Below are 22305 nucleotides of genomic sequence, written 5' to 3'. Positions count from 1 at the left end.
TGTCTTCTTCATCATCCATATAATCATATTTAATAAATGCATAACGGAGTTGATTCTCGAACTGTTGTCTCGCTTCGGCCTTTTCTTGCTTGCTCAATTTATCCATACTAATTAACACTATATAATTGACACGTCTTACTATGAAATTGTAAGAGTTACTATTTTTTAAATTTGTGTACGCTCAGAACCCTTTAACGCCATAGAACAGTGTGAAGCTATCGATAAAACAAGGTGTGAACGATACGTAGTTAAGTTATATAGAATCACTGTATAGCTACCTAACTTATATAGGAGTATGTGGAAGCCACCACACTCGTTGGAACGATACATAGAAATATCAGAATATTTCCTATAAATACTTTTAGGTAGCGATATCAATTTCATATGTTTCGCAATGGCAATATCTCGTTCGGTTTATTGTACCAAGCTTTAATTATGTAGTATGATAAACGCTCCGTACTATTTAAATACTGTAGGGTATGTTAAAGTATGCAATCTTGATAGCTGTATGTATCCAACATACGTATGTTTGTTCGTCGATGACCGACTCGCAAATTTGATACATCTACAGAATAGAATACACGATAGAAGTGGAGTAATATTTTAGTATAATATGTATTTAATACTAAACATACATCCGGCCATTGCAGTATACATTGTTGAATGTCGTTTTCCGAAAGTGTGTGAATAATTTAGAAAAGTTAAGATAAGGGTTTGAAAATTATATTTTGATAAAGCGCGAGAATATTTTTTTTATATTACTGAGACTATCCACGGGACACCGTACAATCGCAATCATAAATTTATGAAGATTTTGAGATAATCCTATCTCTTTCAGAGGACAAATATCAGATGGGCATGGAATTCAGGTGAGTTCCAATTGTTTTATTTTACAGCATTGGTACTTACATCATACGGATTCTAAATCAAATTGGGCAGCTCCACATATTACTAGTTGTACCCGTGTGGAACATGGTAGCAGTTCCTTACAAACATTTTGTAAAACAAAATCCATGGCGATTCCCTTTTTAATCGCCATGGTGGAGAGCTTATAGCCAGCTATTTACGCCCTTGATTTGAGAACTGGCAGTATATGTAAAATTAGAACCATTTAATATTTATTTCTTTATAGACGTTCATAAGTGTACATTGTGTAACCTAAATGAATAAATGATTTAAAATTTTAACTTGAACCCCGCGCTTTACCTATTCCGTAATGGACTAAGAATATTGCCTACTTCAGATTAATACATGACTCTAAGTGCAAACACATCCAGCCTTGCACGGTATAAATGGGAGCATGATACTTGAGCACTACTTTATTGCTAAGCTATTTATATACTACGATATTTATTCATATCAAATAATTCCAAAGGAAACTTTGTTCTAAATTAAATAACTATCATGTTTATAAAAACTCAATAGCAAATAATAAATATATATTATTTAACAATAGCAAAATTTTATATACTAGTATATTTGCAGGCAGGGCCTAGGCTTCAGGGGCGGCTCTCGTAGATCGTAGGTCCGAACCGCGGTTGTACACTAATGGGTTTTATCTATGTGCATTTAACATTCGCTCGAACGGTGACGGAAAATATTGTGAGGAAACCTTGCAACCTTGCGTCAAAAGGGCGACGGTGTATGACAGGCACAGAAGGTTGAAGGTTACTTGCCCATTAATATATATTAGAAATGAGGCTCAGACCTAAAAGGTGTCACGCCACTCGTACCATATTTGCTTTACGGCAAATTACATGGAGCGATATCGCTATTCTTATGGGTCTACCACACTAGGAAAACGACACCAAGCCGATTGTGAAGTTGGGAACATTACAAACGAATGTATTGTACTATTACCTGTTAATTAGTAAAAGGTAAAATAAATTGTTAAAAGTCATATTATATAGGGCGATGGTATATAACTGTTGAAAACTGCTAACTCTACGCATGCCAACGTAGAGTAATCGAAAAGTTAGACGGATACTTAATAGTTGTTTATTATCTTAATGTTTGAAGAAGACTGAAGTTATTATTACAGTCGCAAAAATACGGCAATTAAAATAAGCGGCTGGGCCCCTAATAATAATCAGGTTCTTTGTCTCAAAACCTAGCTTTGTAGTTCCACATGTACAAGTTCTCGATCAACAGCCAGTTTATATTAAACAGTGGACCATAGATGTCAAAAGTGCTAACTTCATGAAAGAAATTAAGCTGAGACGTTATAAGAATTTAACGATAATTTATCCAATTGCAGGTTCAATTCCCCACACTATCATTAAGCTATTCATTTGTAAAACGACAACGCCATAAAAGATAGAATATACAAACCCTATTAATTTCTTCCTCGGAAATCATATTGGAGCTATTAACTTCGTTAGGCATCACAAATTGTTTCCGTCACGAAAATTTAATTAGTACATGTCAAGATTCACTTGAAGCAATTAGCTGTGATCGAAAGTCAGCCGATGTCATACAGAGGTAAAAAACAACTGATATACATTACGTGATCGGTTTATTAAAAAGAAAAAGAAAGTAAACTCAAATTAGAAGTAATATGGTTTATTAATGTTAAAAGTAATTTGTTGAATGTTAGACTTAAGTCGGGTGGCGTGCGGTCACGATCGTTGTCGGTACGGCTTGGTACCATCGATATTATGGCAACTTAAAAGTTTCTGTCTTCGTGACCTATTTTAAAGGTACTAGCTACTATTTGACTCAACACATAACTGGTTTTGGGCCAGGTAATTAAAGAAAATAATAGTCTTATTTATAAAATATTTATTACTGATAATTCGTAAATCATCAATAGATGCCTTTTATCATAAACAATATATGTATACTAATGTTCTTATATACAAAATTAAATTAAATTAATAATTAAATCGTAAATAGTAAAGTACACGCATAGATTTGCACAAAATAGTAATTTTGAATTTGGTACATTAACAATTCATAGTTACATTGAAAACTCTAATTATTTTAACTTTTTCGAAAAAATTTAATCCATGAACCAGTGGACATTATATTACAGTTATAAAGGCACTTAGCGATGAATCTTTGCCAATCTAAAATATTTAGATTTTATGTACAAATTCGATGAACAAGTCAATCCATTAAATTATCTGAAATCTTTATAATACTTAAACCTATTAAAATATATTGAAGAAAAGGTATAAATGGTAAAATATATCTTCAATACAAAACAATCTTATATTTTATGTATACATGTTAATAGTATTTCCTTGAACATTTTTGGAACTTGGATCACAGGAATGTAAATTTGTGCGCCATAAAAAATACCAACGTTTTACAGAACTTACTTTTACATTTAGTAAACTTGGCCAACTGCCATCTTTATACTGCACGGCCCAATCGTAGGATGCTTATTTCATATACTATATCATTAATCAATGTTTACTGATGTTTCAACGTTGATTCCCATCGTTAACGCATGTGAGTTGAAAATTCTACACATTAAGCGAAATCAAAGCCTGGACTGAGACTGAGCTACATCAGACGATTTCATAAATTTAATTCTACGATCGGGCCATGACTATAATATAAACTAAGGCTTAACTAGCTTACCATGTTTTCTTATCAAATTTTACATACAGTGTAAACTCCATGTACGAACCCTCGATTTAACGCCACATTGCATATAGCGTTGAAATCTTGGCTTTAACTTGTATTCCATACAATGATACACTCTACATAGCATTACACCCACTATGAATAACGACACCAATTGAGTAATAAAGTACTTTTTAGTTGCTAAAATTAGTAAAAACTCGGCAGCTGTGTATGTTCTTTTGTCTCTTTATTATCCTAGTCCGCAATAAACTGGACTGTCGGCATCATGCATACGAACTTTCTAAGAAATTCGTTCTTTTGTTTACAAATTGGGATTGCTTGCACGTGTAGACTGTTGTTGACCATGACATAAGTAGGAGTCATGGATTATCTATACGTTATCATATATTTCTCGACAGCGCTCCCAAAGTTGCTCGTTAGAGATCTAAGCGCTGTCGAGAAAACCCGATCAGCCAGCAGATCAAGCAACGCAAATGGAATACACGGCCATACACTCCGAAGGGATCCCAATCATATTCCCAAGCAGGCGGTTGATTGAAATTCGCAAGGAAAGCGTGGCCATCCCAAACAAACCTGGCGCCGAAAAGTTGCAGACGAGGCAAAGAGAGCCGGAAAGACTTGGAGCGAGGTGAAATACGAGGCTCAAGACCGAACGCGATGGAAACTCACTGTGGACGCCCTCTGCCCTAATTAAGGGTTATAGGTCATTAAGTATCATATATTTAGTTGCTTACCAACTTTCAAACTGTAAACATGGCTAGAAAAGAAAATCACTGTATTGATGAAAAAGTTTGACTGATACGCGCAATAGTACGGGAGAGAAGATAAGGGATGTTGGCAAACGCTTTGGATTTAGTTGCTCTACCGTTCCACAATATGGAAAAACAAAGAAAAAATTCTCCAAGCTTTTTCCAATACCTAATTTTCTTTTCTCCACTTAACGACAACTCTCTATAACGCCGTAAATGAACAGTCTCTTAAGTGTCGTTTTATAGAGTTTACACTGTATATGTAAATGAAAATTAATTATGCACGTTATATTTAAATATACACAAATTATGACCAAAATTATTGCTGCGCTCTGCGATCATGTTTTAAGGCGGAAGGGTGACCATTTTCATACATACAACACCCATTGGTCACTGACACGACACGCTTCATGTTTCGTTTGTCAAGTCACAGTCAACGAAGTACATCATCGTTCTTACGTTTTACGCTCAGCCTGACCATGCTATCAAACAATTTATATGACTAAATATGTAAACCGAGAAAACATGTATTAATTGACATAGCAAACTTAAGTTTGCTGACCATGCTATGAAACAATTTATATGTCTAAATATGTAAGCCGAGAAAACATGTATTACTTGACATAGAAATCTCAAGTTTGACAGTCTCATATTATAGTATATATAGAAATTTAAAATAAGAAGCCTCGATTCTTCTATTTTGTATTGTTATTTAATTCTAAAAAGCTAAACAAAACCGAATTGGCAAGGAAGTGTCAGATAAAACATTTTAGAAACACACATTCAAATTATAACAATTATTCAACTTGCCTAAAATCCGCGAGTATTAATTCATACGACTCCAAGTACTATTGAATCAACTATATAAAAATTTCAATTCAGAAAACTATTCAATTAAGAGGCAGGACATTTGCTAATTAAAAAGCTACTATATTTCCACTAACATCTAAACTTAGTTATAGAAGTACTTCATTTATATTTAAAATACATTTTAAACTATTAATTACACTACATGGGACACGTCTTACCAGGCTCATATTTATTTAAGACAACAGCGATATTTATTTTGAGTAACCCCTAATAAATATTATCTCTGCACGCGGTTTCGCTGTTCGTCAAACAACTAAATTTTAATTATCTATTTGCAACGAAATAGCGAACAAAACTAAATTATGACAAATTTCCTTAACTTTTATTGTGTATTCGTTTTTCAAGATGTTACATTATTGTGTTTTTGTTGTATCGTTGTTGTGTAATTTATGTTTTTCTTGTATCGTTGTTGTATTACTGTTGTATCGTTGTTGTGTAATTGATGTGTTGTTCAGTACAGTAACTATTAATACTATAACAGTATACGCAAATCAATATTATGTATTTCGTTTTTGTTTTTTCTATAACGTGTGATAAAAAACTCTTGGCATGGCGTGGAAGAGTGAAGGAGAGTCAGTTCTCGTCTGTTTTTGATTTGAGAACTAGCAGTAAATTAAAAGAAGCATTAAAATCAAAATCAAAACATTGTTTATTTAATGTAGGTAACTTAATGGTGTACATTAAACAATATTTTGATTTTGATATTCACACGCACAAATACTTGTTATACCAGCAAATAACTTGGCAAGTTATTGTTTCCCTTTTTGCTAAATCAGGCCCTGTAATGTGCCGATACCATTAAGTGATGACAAGCCGCGGTGTAGGAAGTACATCTGTGTGTTCAGCGTACATTAACGCTGTCATCCATTTAACTTGATCTTCAGTTACCGCGCCCGCTATGGTCACACCAAACCATGGGCGATCTTTCGATCTGAAATCAAGTTATTGGAATAAACGGATATATAGTTATAATTACAGAAATCCCTATATTGCTTCACAGAGACCGAGCAGTGTTGGCCTAGTGGCTTCAGAATGCGAATCTCATCCCTGAGGTCGTAGGTTCGATCCCCGGCTGGGCACCAATGGATTTTCTTTCTATGTGCGCATAACATTAGCTCGAACGGTGAAGGAAAACATCGTGAGGAAACTGGCTTGCCTTAGACCCAAAAAAGTCGACGGCCTACGTCAGGCACAGAAGGCTGATACCTACTTGCCTATTCGATCAACAAATGATCATGAAACATATACAGAATCTGCGGCCCAGCCCTAAAAAGGTTGTAGCGCCATTGATTTATTTTTTTATTAATAAGTGCATACAAGGCCAAATTATAAAGAAGATTTTAAATGGCGCAAAGCAGTAAGACTTTGTGTTTGTGAATTCATATTTACACACAATGGTATTACAACATAGGTGCTTCATAAAATTGTTTTAAACAAACTGCAATTTAATTAACAATATAAAACGGGAAATTGTCTGAGTTAGGTAGCCTTTTTCAAAATTTACCCAAAAAAATCAACTTACCTTTTCTGTTTATTCTTTTTTGGTATGAACGTGATGGCCCAGCGAGATTGAGGATTACGTTTTGGTTCGTGGCCGATGTACCATAAAATATCTTTCACCAGCCATTCTTCAATCTTGTGTGACCCCTGTGTGAATATTTAAATGACTCAAAATAATCTTTTTTTTTCAATTATTTCAAATGTAAGACTGGGGTTTTTTGGAAACAGTAACCACACCTTAGTAGTTCGCACATACTTCAACTCGTTTATTCATTTTGGGCTCGTGGTATACAAAAATTGCTTTGAAACACTCAATTATCTATGCAAGTTTTTTATCAATTAATATATTTTTGGAACGATACAAAACGTGCGCATTACAAAGCCAGCTCCATAGATGTATTTAACAACCAACCTGTTTATCCTTGAAATAGCACAACTTCGTATGATTACACTCAAACATATGCAATTTAAAAGTTTTGTTCGCCTCATTCGCCACTCTAAGCTCTCCGCAAACAACTCCGGTATTCTTAACAGCAATATCGTGCAACAATTTATTATTTTTAATCATTAAGTAATTCTCTTTTCGATCCTCTTCGTCCCAATAACTCCACTGTAGAACAACATCTAGAACAACTTCGTCTTTGTGAACTATTCTTCTCATCGATTCATTACAAATAACTTCTTCGATCATCAATAAATGTGATTCCGTTTGCGCCTTTTCACAAAGCTCTATGCAAACGTCGGAACATGTTTTGTTTGGCGTTAGCTGAAAAATTTAAAAATAAATGTGTTTTTATAAGCCATCTGGAGGATTAGCTTGGAACCAAAAAAACTGTAATTCTTAATTTGGTGAAGTAGGCACAAAAGTTAATTTATTACCGCAATTTGGTGGCACGTGTTTCTGTCATTCACGTAGATCCACGCTCGCAAATCTCCGGCGGCTTTGGGCGGCGCAGGCGCAGTGTTACTTAATACTCGCATGAGGACGCGGCGTATGGCCGCTTCGCGTCGGGTTTCGGCTTCAGTAGGCTCCCATATCTCCTCGTAGTTTGCTATTAGATCCCGGACCACATATTGCTCCTTGGCTGACCATGCTGTTTGGAGGGTCTGACTTGTCTGAAAATAAACCGTGCCTTCACATAAACAGTATACTATACTGTTTGGGTCCGCTAAAGACTGAAAAGTTAAAGAAAAAGCATTCCGAAATCATCTTTAAAAACTTAGCCTTTTTTACCAAGACCCTTTACTTTGTGTATTGACAATCTTTCAGTTTCGCAGAGCTTATATCCTAAATTTTACAACATATCATTTATATCTCACTTTTTAGATCATATGTTTTCTTAGAATGTTTTCTGTTACAAATATGTAGTTTTATAAGCCAACATAGTAAAGGGTGTACAATTAGTTTTAATTGTAATTTTTGTTTGTTCCTAAATGTAAGCTTTTATTGTTACTCTCGTGCGCAAAGCTTTTTTTAATTAAATAAACTTTGTTATTCGGTAAGGTATCAGTTCAAGACAGATTTATCGGTGACTTCAACTAGAGTATTAGCTTACATTACGCTTTATTTGATTTTAATAAAAAAAAATTTATATTGTAAATATAATATAGTTGCAAAAAACGTGAAAAAATTAAAATTTAATATTTTTATCATTAAATAATGAAATAAAATGGAATATACTGCAAAGTGACGAAATATAATACGTGGAACTAAACAAAATAAATTACGAAAAACATGAAACGCGAAAATATGTAGTTATGCAAAGTCTGAGAAACGGACTATTTAATTGTAGCCAGACGAGATTTGCTTCATTCTCAACCCGAGCTCTGATTTCTCTGTGCTTTTAAAATTGTGCTTGTGTGTTTCTTTGCGTATTTATTATTGTTATGTAAATGGTTATGTATGTATATTTTTGCTATCCTATTTTAAGTGTGTTTGGTATTTTTCATGATCGCGGAGTAAGATATACATATGGATAACTTGACCTGTGACCTATGTATATGGATAACACTGAAAATGTTTAGAACGGGCCAGTTAGAACCATTGCTAATGAAAACTTTTTTAAATTCCAATTTTAGAACTCTTTGGTAACCTAATCTAGTATATTGCTTTCATTTGTCATTTGTTTTTGTGAATTGGCAAATCTTAAATCTCGTTACACGTGAAAATGAGTAGAACGCGAGAAAATATTCGATGATTGATTATGACTTTCGTTGTGAGCTTTCTCAACCACAAAGCTATGATATAGTTGGCTATATATAGGCTGCGATTAGTATTTCTTAATGAAGCCCCATCTCGTGCCACTATTTACAATTGGTTTAACGAGTTTAACCGTGGAAGTAGCAATCTCAATGATGATCCGCGTGACGGACGTCCTTTAACAGCGACTACTGCAGATAGCATCAGTGCTGTGCGACGCATGATAGAGGAAGATAAGAGAGTGACCTATCAGCATATACGGGCAAACCTAGGCATTGGTATGAGTCAAGTTCGAAAAATATTACACCAACATTTAGGCGTCAGGAAGCTTTGACTACACTCCTGGCCTGGCGCCCCGCAACTCTCATTTATTCACAAAAACTAAAGATAAAATTCGAGGTATTCGCTTTACGAGACCTGAAGATGTGGTAAAAGCGTTAGAAAATGAAGAAGAGAAGAGACCCCTAAGGAAGAATGAGCCCACTGCTTCTCTCAGTGGTTCTATCGAATGCGACGATATGTAGAGATTACTTCGAAAGACAATAAAACTATTGGCAACTTTCTACATTAAGCCGTTTTTCATTTTCTAAATATTTTCAGTGTTACCTAGGTATAAAAATAGTACAAACCAGGGCTTCAAAATACATAGAGACACAACTTTCCTTAAATAACAACACAGATAGGCACGCACCACCAGACCACATCAAACTTCGAATTTTACTCTCGAATTAAAAAAAACATTTCCAGTTGTTACACGGAAACCTCGGATCTCTATCGCATCTTCATTAGAATCAAATATTACACTTTGCATCACAGAAAACAGTACAGACTCATGGGAAAAACTTTAAACGTTTCCTTATTGTTTCTTGCGTGATAACAAATACATAACTCGGAAACTCAAAAATAATTGTAATGATCCCATGAGTCTAAAAACATTTTTAATTTCGGCTCACAAAACCTTTCGAAACAGACCAAAATATGTCACAAAAATAGAAGAGCAAAAAATTTACGATGGAGATCTAAAGGGCCCCTTTTAAGGGCAAGACATCTTTACTGAAATTATATACTGGCCCCTGACACACCGGATACACTTTCAGCCCTTTCGTTAAAACATCCCAGTGCTTCAGAAACACCTTACTTTTAAGACTTCCCATGGATGTCCAGACCTGCCTTCAAATTCAGTCCGCTGAAGAAATTCTAAACGCTATAAATTAATTTAAACCAGGATCAGCTGCTGGCTTAAATGGGATGTCATCTCAACATCTAAAAGATTTAACATCATTCAGAGTTGAGGATACAGGTCGTCGTTTAGAAGCACTTAAAACTTAAAAATAAAATACTTTGCGGGGAAATAAAGCAAGCTGGCTACTATCAAAAAAGCTGGTAAGGCCCAATTGCGGTGCCTCCAAAATTGCAGTTAACATATAATTTATAAATTAAACAAAATTTTGAACCAAATCAACTTGGCTTTGGCACTAAAGGCGGTTGTGACGCCGCATTTACACGCTTTGCACACTATTTTTACTAACGGAAAATTTGATGTGTTATTTAAAGTTAAACTCTTCTGAAAATATTCAGAAATATATCATTTACAGTTTTCCTATATATACTGAACAACAGTTCAGATTTAAGATTTCCTACGAATTTTAATATATAATTTTACCTAAAAATCGACCGTAATTTCTTCCTAGCCTAACCTTTATAGATACTTTTGGTATTTAATAGCGTACTTACTAAAGCTGCCGGCATGATGGTAGGTGCCCAAACTGAGGCCAGATTTTCAGCATTCATTTTGTTAGCGTGCGCCATTGTATTTAAGAAATGCAAATGCGCGAACAATTTCCTCGCCGTATTGCGCGCGACGAGAGGCAAGAAGAACATCACTTTTCTATATTCACTGTTTCGTTCGTGTTTCTCCTTGATTTCTTAAAATGTATTGTCAGTAATTAGTAACTTTATAAAATAGTTTATAGATATAATTATATAATTATAATTAGCTTAATTTCCATGAAAACCATAGTTTGTGCGACCCTAGTGGACCCAACAGTGTGTCAATGTAGTCAGGATTATATACATAGGACGAAAAAAACACAATTCATTTATCAAAATCGGTCCAGCCATTAAAATACATAAAGATGTATACATACTATGAATAAACTTTTCTATAAAACCCTGGATATAGGTGTTATAAAAAATAATAACAATGATTAGTTTACAGTCTTGTTGTGAACAAAGACTAAAGACTAAAGATATATATATATATATATATGAGGTCTTTGACGAATACTTCATTCTATGTAATATTCGTCACTTTGTAGATTCAGTCACCAGTAAAGGCAAGGTGCCTTTACAACGTGGGAGTTTTTAGAAAATATGTTTTGAGAACTAAATATATTACATATGCGTGCCTATTTTTATATGGCTGATTGTGCGGTTTTTTTTATTAATAAATCTGTATGTTTATGGTTTATTAATAAATCAATGGCGCTACAACCATTTTAGATCGAGGCCGTAAGATTTCCGTATCTGTTTCATGATCATTTGTTAATGGGATAGGCAAGTAGGTGATCAGCCTTCTGTGCCTGACATACGCCGTCGACTTTTTGGGTCTAAGGCAAGTCGTTTTCCTTCACCGTTCGAGCTAATGTTAAATGCGCACATAAAAAGAAAATCCATTGGTGCACAGCCGGGGATCGAACCTACGACCTCAGGGATGAGAGTCGGACGTTGGAGCCACTAGGCCAACACTGCTCTATTAGTAAACTATAAACACTGGTCTGGCCCAAATTATTTCGCTTTGCCTTTCCAGTTAGGTTTACGTTCGATTCCAAAAAGTCGTTTTGGCTTGCCAGCCAATTTTTTTACTAATCGACTCTGATATGTGTCAAGCTTGCATTTAAAGTATAACCTTTTCACTTACCAAGAGCTGAAATTAAAACTGTATGTTTGTCTTGCGGTATAAGCGATTCCGGGAGATCTCTAAAGAATCGTTTTAATACACCGGCAACATCGTGCTCCGAATGCTGCCCAGGACTCAAAACCACTGACCACGAGTCACGCCTGAAACGTCCAAGTAATTCCGACAGTACTGAACTACTGCCCGCCCTCCGGTATATACCTTCTGATAGACTCCCTGCAAAGAAAACAATAGCTTTGTAGGTAAAATTTGGTATATACGAAACCCATACGAATGTCAAAACCATATCAAAAATTTAATAGTGCAATAGTATATATAAGTTACAATTTTAAGTTACAAATAATATATATATATATATATATGGTGAATAATTAGAGGCACAAACACATTTTAACAATCATTTTACATTTGTAGAAAATAAAATTGTAATAATTCAGATTCTACTAGACTAGTAATAATTGAGCCCTTTAATTTTTCAAACACTTATAAATTGTAATATAACATTCTCGTTTTCTAACAGGTCCTTAGATTTAAGAACCCACAAATAAATCACTTGATTTATTCGTTTCACTTTACTTCACTTTATTTTTTAATATCGACTTTGTAAATCACAATTCCGCCAATGTTGCGTTCTAAGTATTAACACGATGAGGATAGTTTTGATAAATTGAATTTTATCTAAGCAGAGTTACCTAAAACAAAGATGACGACACAATAAAGACAACACACACAAACATATAATAATATATACAATAGGTTAACATATATACTACAAGGTATGGAGGGGAGAATCTTATTCACTTGATTTATTTATAACTTTAATGTTTTGTTAGTAAAATGTCATGTCATGTTTCAAATGATAAAAGCCAGTTAACACTTGAGCTTCAAACAAAGCGTTTCATTTATTTAAACATTCCTCTAACAACCGCCACCGAATTTAACTCTATCTTAACTTTTATCGTTCCAATATCTTTCTATTATCAAATATGACTATGAATAGCACATGCCTATTTATTTACTGAGGCTGTCAAAATCACTGAAGTATAACATCAGCCGTAAAGTGTTTGTGGCTCACTTGTTAAAGTGATTTTTTTAATACATCACAGAAATATACGAAATAAATGAAACAATACCCTAAGACTGCCTATATAAGCTCTCGTAAGAAATATATCACAATTAAAATAGATAAATAATAAATAGACCAGGGTAGGGTAGGGTAGGATAGGGTTAAATAAATTATATAGACCACCACTATAAGGAAAAAATAAATAAGCTGACCGCAAGAAGGGGAAAAGTACATAAGATATACAATTACTTAGATATAAAGAATGGAACAATGCAATGATTGAGTTGGATTTAATGTTTAGTCTTGTGCTTAAATTGTAATTGCTTAGAAATTTACATAAATTATTAAAGGAAATAAATATTTTCCATAAACTCACCGTGGGCATAAATAAAACTAATGCACTTGTCTACTATGGCCGGAACGTCATCCTTGGTAAGCTGCTGGTGGTGTAAATACGCTCCGTTATTATGAGCAGCTAACTTAATCATGTACCTCCAACTCTAAAATAATAAGTCCAAACTTAATACTACTTAATAATACTTAATAAACTAAGTACAAACAAACAGAAAATATTTTTATCTTTTATAATCATAAAACATCACATTATATAATAAGAATTTATTCTCTGTGATTATTAGTTATTTAAAGTAGCCTCAAAATTTTCATTTCTCTTACCGAATGGGAAGAATAATGAAAAACCGAATGGTAATGTTTAAGGATTATTTTTAAAGTGTTTAGTGTACTATAACGTCATAACGTGTTTTATGCCAGTCTCATATGTACTTATTCTGGCCATAAATACTGTTACAATTAAAAACGAACAAAATATTACATTTGAATTTGGAATCTACCATTTTTATATGATTGTTCATTGTGTTTTCTCATTTTGGCGCTAATACATTGTACAATATTTTGCGATTTTAAAATGGAATGGGGTGATGATAAAGAGGACCGAATAGCTGTGATTGCATTACACAAAGTATGTATGGAGCCAAATGCCACTTTTAAAACTCTCCATACGCCATATTAGTAAAATATTTGCGTACCGGGCTATTAATAGGTACAACGAGAGGGGTCAAAACAGTAAGGGAAAGAATCCGAAGAAATCCTATCCGAAAGCAAAAGATTTTATCTCGGGAGATGATGATAGCACCTAGAACCATGTCGCCTATATTAAAAGATGACTTAAGATTTGTAGCCTATAAGAGACGTACTGATCATTTCTTAACTGATAATTTTAAAAAGAAAAAAATGGTGGTAACCATATATATACTGAAGTGGTACATAAAGAGAGGTCACAGAAAAACTCTGTTTACGGATGAGATTTTTTTTACAATTGAGCAACATTATAACAAACAAAATGGCCGTATTTATGGTCAAAACTCTAAGAAAGCTTCCCAATTAGTCCAACGTGGGCAGTATCCCTACTTCAGTGATGGTTTGGTGGGGTGCTAGCAATGAAGGAGTGACTGAGCCATACTTTTGTAAAAAATACCATTCTTGAGAAGTTAGTGAAGTCCCTTAACAAAACCATGTTCAATAAGAAGACCAAGAATGGTCCTTCCAGCAAGAATCGGCGCACGGTCGTAACTCGGTCTACGCAGTCTTTGTTGGAAACGTACGTTTCGGACAAAAAATATAAACCTTTTTAAAAAAAAATGTGACTTTCACCAGTATAATACTTAAAACAGAACTAATTTGAGTGTACGACCAAACAGGCTCCAGAAGATAAACCACTTCTTATATGGAAATTGTATTCGTTTTTACAACAAACTTGCAAGCGAAATTAGAGAATGATTACTAAATAAATTCAAAGCCCTCGTTAAACGTTAATAAATCAAAAAAGCTTTTTAAAAATTTAAGGAATATTTAAATGATTCTAATCCTTGGGATTGATTTGCTCCAGTTCAAACAATTTGTATGACTCAAAACTTAGCGATTTAAAAGAGTGGCGGAAAGTTTATTGCCATTTCTTCTTGCATGATCTACGCCCTTGACTTGCGAGCTGGTAGTAAATATAAACTTACAATTAATTAACTTATTTTCTGACGTTCATAAGTGTACTTGTTTACCTATATGAATAAAGTTATTTTGGTTTTGACTTCATAAGAGCTGAAGACTGGCCGTCGTCTAGTTCGGATTTGAATCCGCTGTATTATTATTTATGTTCAGTTTTTGAGAGTAAAGCTTGCTCTAAACACCATGAAAATTTGGAGTCCCTAAAACAATCCGTGCGATTGGCGGTGAAGAATTCTCCCATGGAAAGCGTGCGTTGCTCTTTTATAACTGCCCTCAACTTTTAATGTATTGCAGCCAATGGTGACCATTTCGAATAAGCTTTTTATATTCTAAATTGTTTTATATTGATTTATTAAACTAACACACTGTTAAATTAATAAATGTTATTTGCAAAAAAAAATATTATCATTGTTTCAGTATTTATGGCAAGACTTATATATTGAAAATCATAACCATACTTTGCTAGGATTTAGCCAACATCAGTGAATAACTTTAAAAAACCAGAAAATAATTACCTTGAGATCTTTTTCGTGTTGGAATCTCAAATATACAGTTGCATGTGGACAATCGAGTAGAAGATTTGGGCTACCGTCCGATACACACTTTTGTTTTGTTTCTTCATCTGCATCTTGGTTTACTGGAATAATACAATAATTACTAATATACTTTTATGTAAAATATAGTACCTTCTGGTGAGCGAAACGTATACAAGGTTTAATGAGATTTAGGTAATGTTATGTTTAGAAGTAAGTTTTTCTTGGGATCAATAAATATTTATCTATTTATTGCTTATTTTACATGTACAACTTGAACCCGGAACGTATTTGGCACTACGTCACAGAAATATTAAAAGCCATTTTGGTTAAACAATCGCTGGTAATACAGAAAATCCGGTATCGGGGCCATAATATGGAAATAAAAGCGCTATTTTCTATAATTTATTTGATAAAATGATAATGGAAATAGGGAAGATACATTTAGATGTTTTCACGATGTATTTCTATAGGAACAAGTATCGATTGTGCGAGGTAGAATAAAACTAAAACACGGCCCGGGGTTCAAGTCACGACCTCCAGGATAAGAATCTCTCGCTTAACAACAACGCCAAAACTGCTCCTTTTAGATAACTATTATATTTAACTTGTACAGGCTTGGGACAATGGTAGGCACTCTGATGGGTCATCCATGAGTCACTGTAACACGAGATATGCTCTAAATAAACAAATGCATTCACAATTAATAATACATGAGCTGAATCAACCGGGAGTCTTATTCCAAGAAAGTAATGACACAGACAATTTATATATATATTTTGACTTTGTATTTTATATATTCACACCCAATCCTTACATACGGTGGCGTCATATACTTAACGCCATAAACTTTAAAACTACCAAACTAGTTTTTGTAGCGTCACCTTTAAAAGCTCACCAAGGTTTAGGTGTATTCATTATGATTTTATGTAAATTAACTGTAACGATTATTTTTGGAGAGGACATACAAAATCTTTGACGTCTAAGGCATGACGTCTTTGGCAAGGCCAATTTTGAAAAGTTTTTTTTTTTATATAGTGGCTAAACATATATTTATTGAGCTTTAGTAAAGTTGTTACTTAAAACCATTAGATGTGACCGATGCTATGGGCAGCTTGAAACGTTTAATATTTTGTAAAACTAAGGCATCACAAATATATAAGAAATGTTTTCCGTCGCAAGCATTATTTATGTCTAAATATTGCCCGGACACATTTAGACGTATATAAGTGACCTAGTGTTAGCAATAAACTAGGTATAGATATGTACAGCTCTATGTTATACGAGTTAGATATATCTAACTAACGGTATCGTACACGCATTAAGCAAGGACATGAATAATATGGGTGTGAAACTCAACCCGGCTGTCCACTCATTATTTTTCTAAAGGTAAAGGTAAACATCGTGTGGAAACTATCTGGATATAATATCTTATATCCGAAAATCAACAACACGCCTCAGGCTCAGTATTCCGAATGCAGTGGGCATTGTCTTTAAAAAGAATACAGTCAAAACCGTTTATGACGACATTGTCTAGACGACGACATACCGGTTATATTGTCCAAAATCAAAGGTCCCGGCGGATAAAGTATTAGATACTTTATAACAACATCATTGGCTGTTACCACTATCGGTTTCTACGAACAAATATGAGTAGTCCCTTCGATGTGGTTGTAATAAATTTTGAGTGTATATATATTTTTATATAAAGGCCAAGATCTGTAGCACCAGCACAAGAATAGTAACACCACTGAATTAGGTAAAGGTAAAAGTAACCTAACCTAACATGATATTCATAAGTTAATAAATATTCTTTTTTAATATTCTAATACAATCGTTTTGACCAAAAATTGCGGATGTCCGTAAGAATTATGTTTAAGCTAACATTTAGTTATTATAACTTACCAACACATCTCGTCTTTCTAAGGTCTACCGTACAAAGGGTCTCGGGAGGGGTGTAGTAGACAAGGACTCGTCTCACCAGCATAAGCCACGCTCCACGCCATTGTCCAGTAACCCCTTCCTGTAATATTCATTAATTATAAAACTTAGACTAAAAATATAAGAATGTATTGAACCTATTTTGTTAATTATCAATTTGGCATTTAACTTACAACGATGTACTTTAGAAATAGAATATATCTTTATCGACAAATTAGTTATTACCTATTGCACATACGTGTATATACATGTATATAAACTTAGTAATTAATGGGCGATTCTCAATTTAAAACTGCTATTTAACTACGAAAATATAAATTTATCCTTGAAATATAACTACGTAAATATAACAAAAAAATCAACAAATTAAAGGTCTTTTTCACATGTGAACTTAGTGACAAAGAATATCGCAACGCATCGTGGAATATTAAGTATTTGAAAGTAAAAATATATGCATAACAAAAGTCTTACTCGAGAAATTTCTTGAAATTTCTCCATATTTAGAGCGCAAAGCGTTTGCAATCAATTTAATATAGAAATTTAAATTCTTATGATCTAGAAATATAAGTAAATCAATAGATACGTGATAAATACGACAATTTATTCTGACATAACACAATTTATCTAAACGCGCGTGGTTTTATCTAAGTCACAGTTCGTTATCAGCACATTACAGTAATTGGCAAATGTTAGTTAAATATGAAAATATTAATCAAACATCTTCAGAGGTTTTTCGAATTCCTGAATGTTATATTTAGTTCGGAATCAGTTTTTGGAGGAAAAAATATCACACAATACACATTCTTTAAAATATAAAATAAACTTAGACTTAGTTAAACATAATATTCTTATGAAAGAAAAATGAAATAAAACAGACGGAAAAATCTGTCCCTGACTTTATCTTCGACATGTATACCATAATATAGCATAAATAGTAATATTACTATATGATATAGTACTGTAGATAATTAAACAAACTGACTTGATGTCGTGAGTCACTAATTAAATAATGTATAGGCCTCTGGTATATCGCTATAATCGCTGCCTTTTAATAATTACATATTTAATATATATATTTAGAATCATCATAGAGTATTATAAAATTCAGCGTTTTTTATTCGCAAGGGCTTAAATTATTTATGGTCAATCAATTTTAAATTCATTGTTTCAAAAGCCAAGGCGGACAATGTTTCTATAAGACACAGTAGAGTGGTAAGAAAATTAAAAACAAATTTTGTATACACTGAAATCATATGATTCAAGATAAGAATATTCGCTAAGCTAATATATGCTAATGTAAGTATAATAAACACGACTGAATATGTTTAATAAATACGAGAACAAGAATGTTGTTCATAAAAGTCAACATAAAGATTTCAATACAAGGTGGTATCAAATATTAATATCTTAAGCTTAACAGTTAGCAAAGTTAAAGTGGACCATAAGTTATGACTAAATATATTTCTTTACAGTCTAGGTTGTTAACTTTCTGTTGATACCAACACAATGTAATGTTTTGGAAGGACTTAGGGCTTCCATGTTAAATACTTTGAATATAGGAATGTACTAAATTATATATATATATATATATAATTGTTTAACAGCAAGCTATCAAAGGTTAATTATGACATCAAACAAAATTATCTACAATGTGTTGTATGGGCACATGTATTTTTATTTATTACATCTTAATCTAGGACTTAGGTTTCAGCAAATGTTTGGTAAACGTTTATCTCAGAAATTTGATCTTACCTTCATATAACACCATCCACTCCTTGTAAACTCTGATGTATATTTGGTTGGGAATCCATTAGTGAGATGTTCAGCTATTTTTTGTCCCCAATTTCTTCTTTCTGAAGCACTTCCACAGCCAAAGAGCACTTTTCGTGGTGAACTTTTAACACCCATTGAAATCGTCAACTCAAAGCAGTATGAGTTATTTGTGGTGCTGGAATTTCAAAACTTGATTATATCATTTTAAATCAATTTATTTATATTTAAATAACGATTTACTTACCTAGATGATAATGGTAATACAATTTGCACTGAATTAATACTATCTAAAGTGTAAACTTCTTTCACTATTGAGTTAGTTGGATCTGAGTAACACATCAATTTGTGATCAGATAAAACACAGTATCTACTACAAGATTGGGAATTCTTGAATAAATCTTCAACTGCTCCAGAAATTACTTTATTCAGAGTTCCACTGTAGTAAGGAACAAGTAAGTGATTAATTGTTGGACGTTCCGCTTTCTCAACTTTGACTGTAGGTTGTTTCAAGCCTTTATTTAACACATTGTCTAATTTTAGCATGTTTGAAAATCTTTGCATTACAGAACTTCCTGTTTTTGTATCTTCAATAACATCTGTACTTGAACAATCCTTTCCAATGTACCAATTTGAATTATTATCTTTTACACTAGGTGATAAGGTAGGTTTTTCGGCAATTTCACCAACAGCAAGACTGTCAAATCTTTCAGGTGGTGTTGGGGGATTGAAATAATCACTTTCAATAAAGTCAAATGTATCATCAACCCCAATGTCATTTGAAACAATTGTACCATAAGTATCCCCAATCAGAAAAGACTCCAACAGCAGTAATTCATTACTGACACCATCATATTTCTTAGGCTGTGCTGTAAAATTTAAGGGATCAAATTCATAAATAGTACTTTTACTTGGCCTATCAAAAGATTCTACATTAGGTTTTGGAGATAATTGTAATGTCCAGTTCTCATATAGAGAATTCTGTCTCATAATTTCTATCTTCTCTTTCTTTTTTCTTCTTCCTGGCACTTCTGGTGCAGATTTCACACTAATAAAACTATTAGCTCTAGATGGTTTTGGAGTATCGTATGTCATTTCTGATTCTAAAAAAGAAGTAGAGTCATTTTGATCATATTCAATATTGTCATGAGTAATACTCACACTATCAGTTATAGAATCTGAATTACAAGAAAGGAGCGACAGGTTATCTGTTTGAGAATTTATTTGTGAACTTGGTGATTCACGTTTTTCAGATGGACCAGCTTCAGGTGATATCTTTTTTTGTTCTAAAAGTGGTGAATAAAACTGTATGTTATCAAAAAATGAAACATCAGCTGCTGGCATTGAAACACATCTTTGAGAGTCTTCACTATGATCTGTCTCTAATTTTTTTGTGCGACGTATCTTTAGACCAGCTGTTTTTGTTGTTTCTATGACAGACTTTGTAACTGATGCTCTTACAGCCTTTGATGTGCTTATTGTTTTCTCTAAAGTATCCTTAGCAAATTTTGAACCATCCATAAAAGATTTCTCAATTTTATCATTTGCAAATTTTGCTGAATTTGTAACTTTTTGTGCAACATCTTCAGTTATTTGTTTTGATACCGAACCTATAGAACGCAACACTTCAGATGCTGTAACTCTTTCATTAGTTACAGGTACCTTAGTACGAGGTAACGGTACTGGCCTTTTCAATGAATCATTCTGTGAGAAACCTGAAGACCGTGGTTTTGGAACGGGCGGTGTATTCATCATTATGGAATTTTATACTACAAAGAAATGACAGCCTGACGAGCCATATAAGTCAAATAAAAATAAACACTACCAATTAAACAAAAACAATGTTGACTCACTAATAAAAAATCATTCTTAGGTATTTTGTATACAATAGTCCTTTCAAGAAACCAAGACGGCAGGATTTATGAGCACATAAATAATTAATAGAACAAAATCACTGAAGTTTGAACATAATAAAAAGTAAGAACTCAGACAAGTATATCAATCAAAGAGTATAGTTTTTTAAGCGTAAATATACCTTGGCAAGACAACAGATTGACACAGCTTCAATATAGTACATACTCGTAAGAGTATATTAGAGAGCGACCATAGATAACAGAAAATGTTTCACAAGCGCAAAAGCGAAGTACTTGGACGCGGTACATAGACCTACGGAGCTGGCGATTAATTTAAGTACTGTACACTGTAAGTAGTGTACACTCTATATAACGACATTGAAGGGACTGTGCATTTTATGGCGTTATAGAGATTTCGTTAAATGGAGCGAAGAAAAACGTTTAGTTAATCCATGACTACTACTAATGAATAATAATAATTCATGATCAAAAACAGTCAAAAACAATTTGTAAAAAAATAACAAATTTCTTCATCCGAAAGTTCGTATGCATGGTGCGACAAACGAGTTTATTGCGGGCTAGGATAATAAAGTACTTTATTACTCAATTGCTGTCGTTATTGAGAGTTGGTGTAAAGCTATGTAGAGTGTATATTTAGTGTATTGTATGGAAAGCAAGCTAAACCAACCAAAGTCAAAGCCGATTGATTAAGGAATTCGTCATTCAATATAGTGACGTTACATGGAACGCTGATATAATTTGCTCGTAATTGGTATTGATAGGTAGTTCGGATCATTACGACAAAAATTTCTTTACGAATTAACGTCGTACGTTGCTGCGTTTTAAGCGTAATGTAATGTGTAAAAAATCGTAACTCTTTCTGCCTCTCGAGTTAATGTTCAATACCATTAGATACCGAACAAAAATCTAAGAGACAGATGTGTAACTGTTAAAAAGGCTCAACTTAATCGTTCGCTCGTAGCTGTAATTGGGTCTATTCCATTTATAATAACTTTTACTTAGAGACTTTAATATTGTTCTACATGTTAACAAGTTCATTGAATTCCGCGAATCTTCGGAAAAGCGGGTATTATGGCAAATTAATGCGATTATTCGTAGCATAAACTTTTTTTTTTAATTTATTGACCTACGAACTTAATATGAATTCTGATCCGGAAAAAAAGCCTTAAACGCAGACACGATGCTAATGATATAGTATACCTCTTTTGTTTAACATTTTTTATCGTTATTAAAAAAAAGTCTGCCAGATGAGCAAATCATATAGATATTTTG

The 22305-nt window shown here is 33.4% G+C and overlaps 1 protein-coding gene across 1 annotated transcript; it reads right to left on the bottom strand.

Annotated features, from left to right (window-relative positions):
• Positions 1-2799: 2799 nt before the first annotated feature.
• Positions 2800-21195, bottom strand: LOC123718459 (arf-GAP with Rho-GAP domain, ANK repeat and PH domain-containing protein 2). Its single transcript, XM_045674967.1, has 11 exons — positions 19407-21195; positions 19142-19337; positions 17354-17471; positions 15431-15552; positions 13273-13396; positions 11834-12046; positions 10648-10838; positions 7593-7829; positions 7126-7479; positions 6736-6860; positions 2800-6144 (listed from the first exon to the last, which is right to left on the bottom strand). Exons 1-11 carry the CDS (start codon positions 20912-20914, stop codon positions 6012-6014), a joined length of 3321 nt encoding a protein of 1106 aa, XP_045530923.1. The 5' UTR covers positions 20915-21195; the 3' UTR covers positions 2800-6011.
• Positions 21196-22305: the final 1110 nt, after the last annotated feature.

Source organism: Pieris brassicae, chromosome Z, assembly GCF_905147105.1.
Source record: "Pieris brassicae chromosome Z, ilPieBrab1.1, whole genome shotgun sequence".
NCBI lineage: Eukaryota > Metazoa > Arthropoda > Insecta > Lepidoptera > Pieridae > Pieris > Pieris brassicae.
This window is presented reverse-complemented; position numbering and strand designations above follow the sequence as displayed.

Coding starts and splice junctions, on each gene's coding strand:
- LOC123718459 (XM_045674967.1), bottom strand. CDS start 20,914: ATGATGAATACACCGCCCGTTCCAAAACCACGGTCTTCAGGTTTCTCA. Junction 17,472..19,141: donor GTGGATGGTGTTATATGAAG/GTAAGATCAAAT, acceptor TGAATATTACAG/GAAGGGGTTACTGGACAATG. Junction 6,861..7,125: donor GCTATTTCAAGGATAAACAG/GTTGGTTGTTAA, acceptor ATATTCACACAG/GGGTCACACAAGATTGAAGA.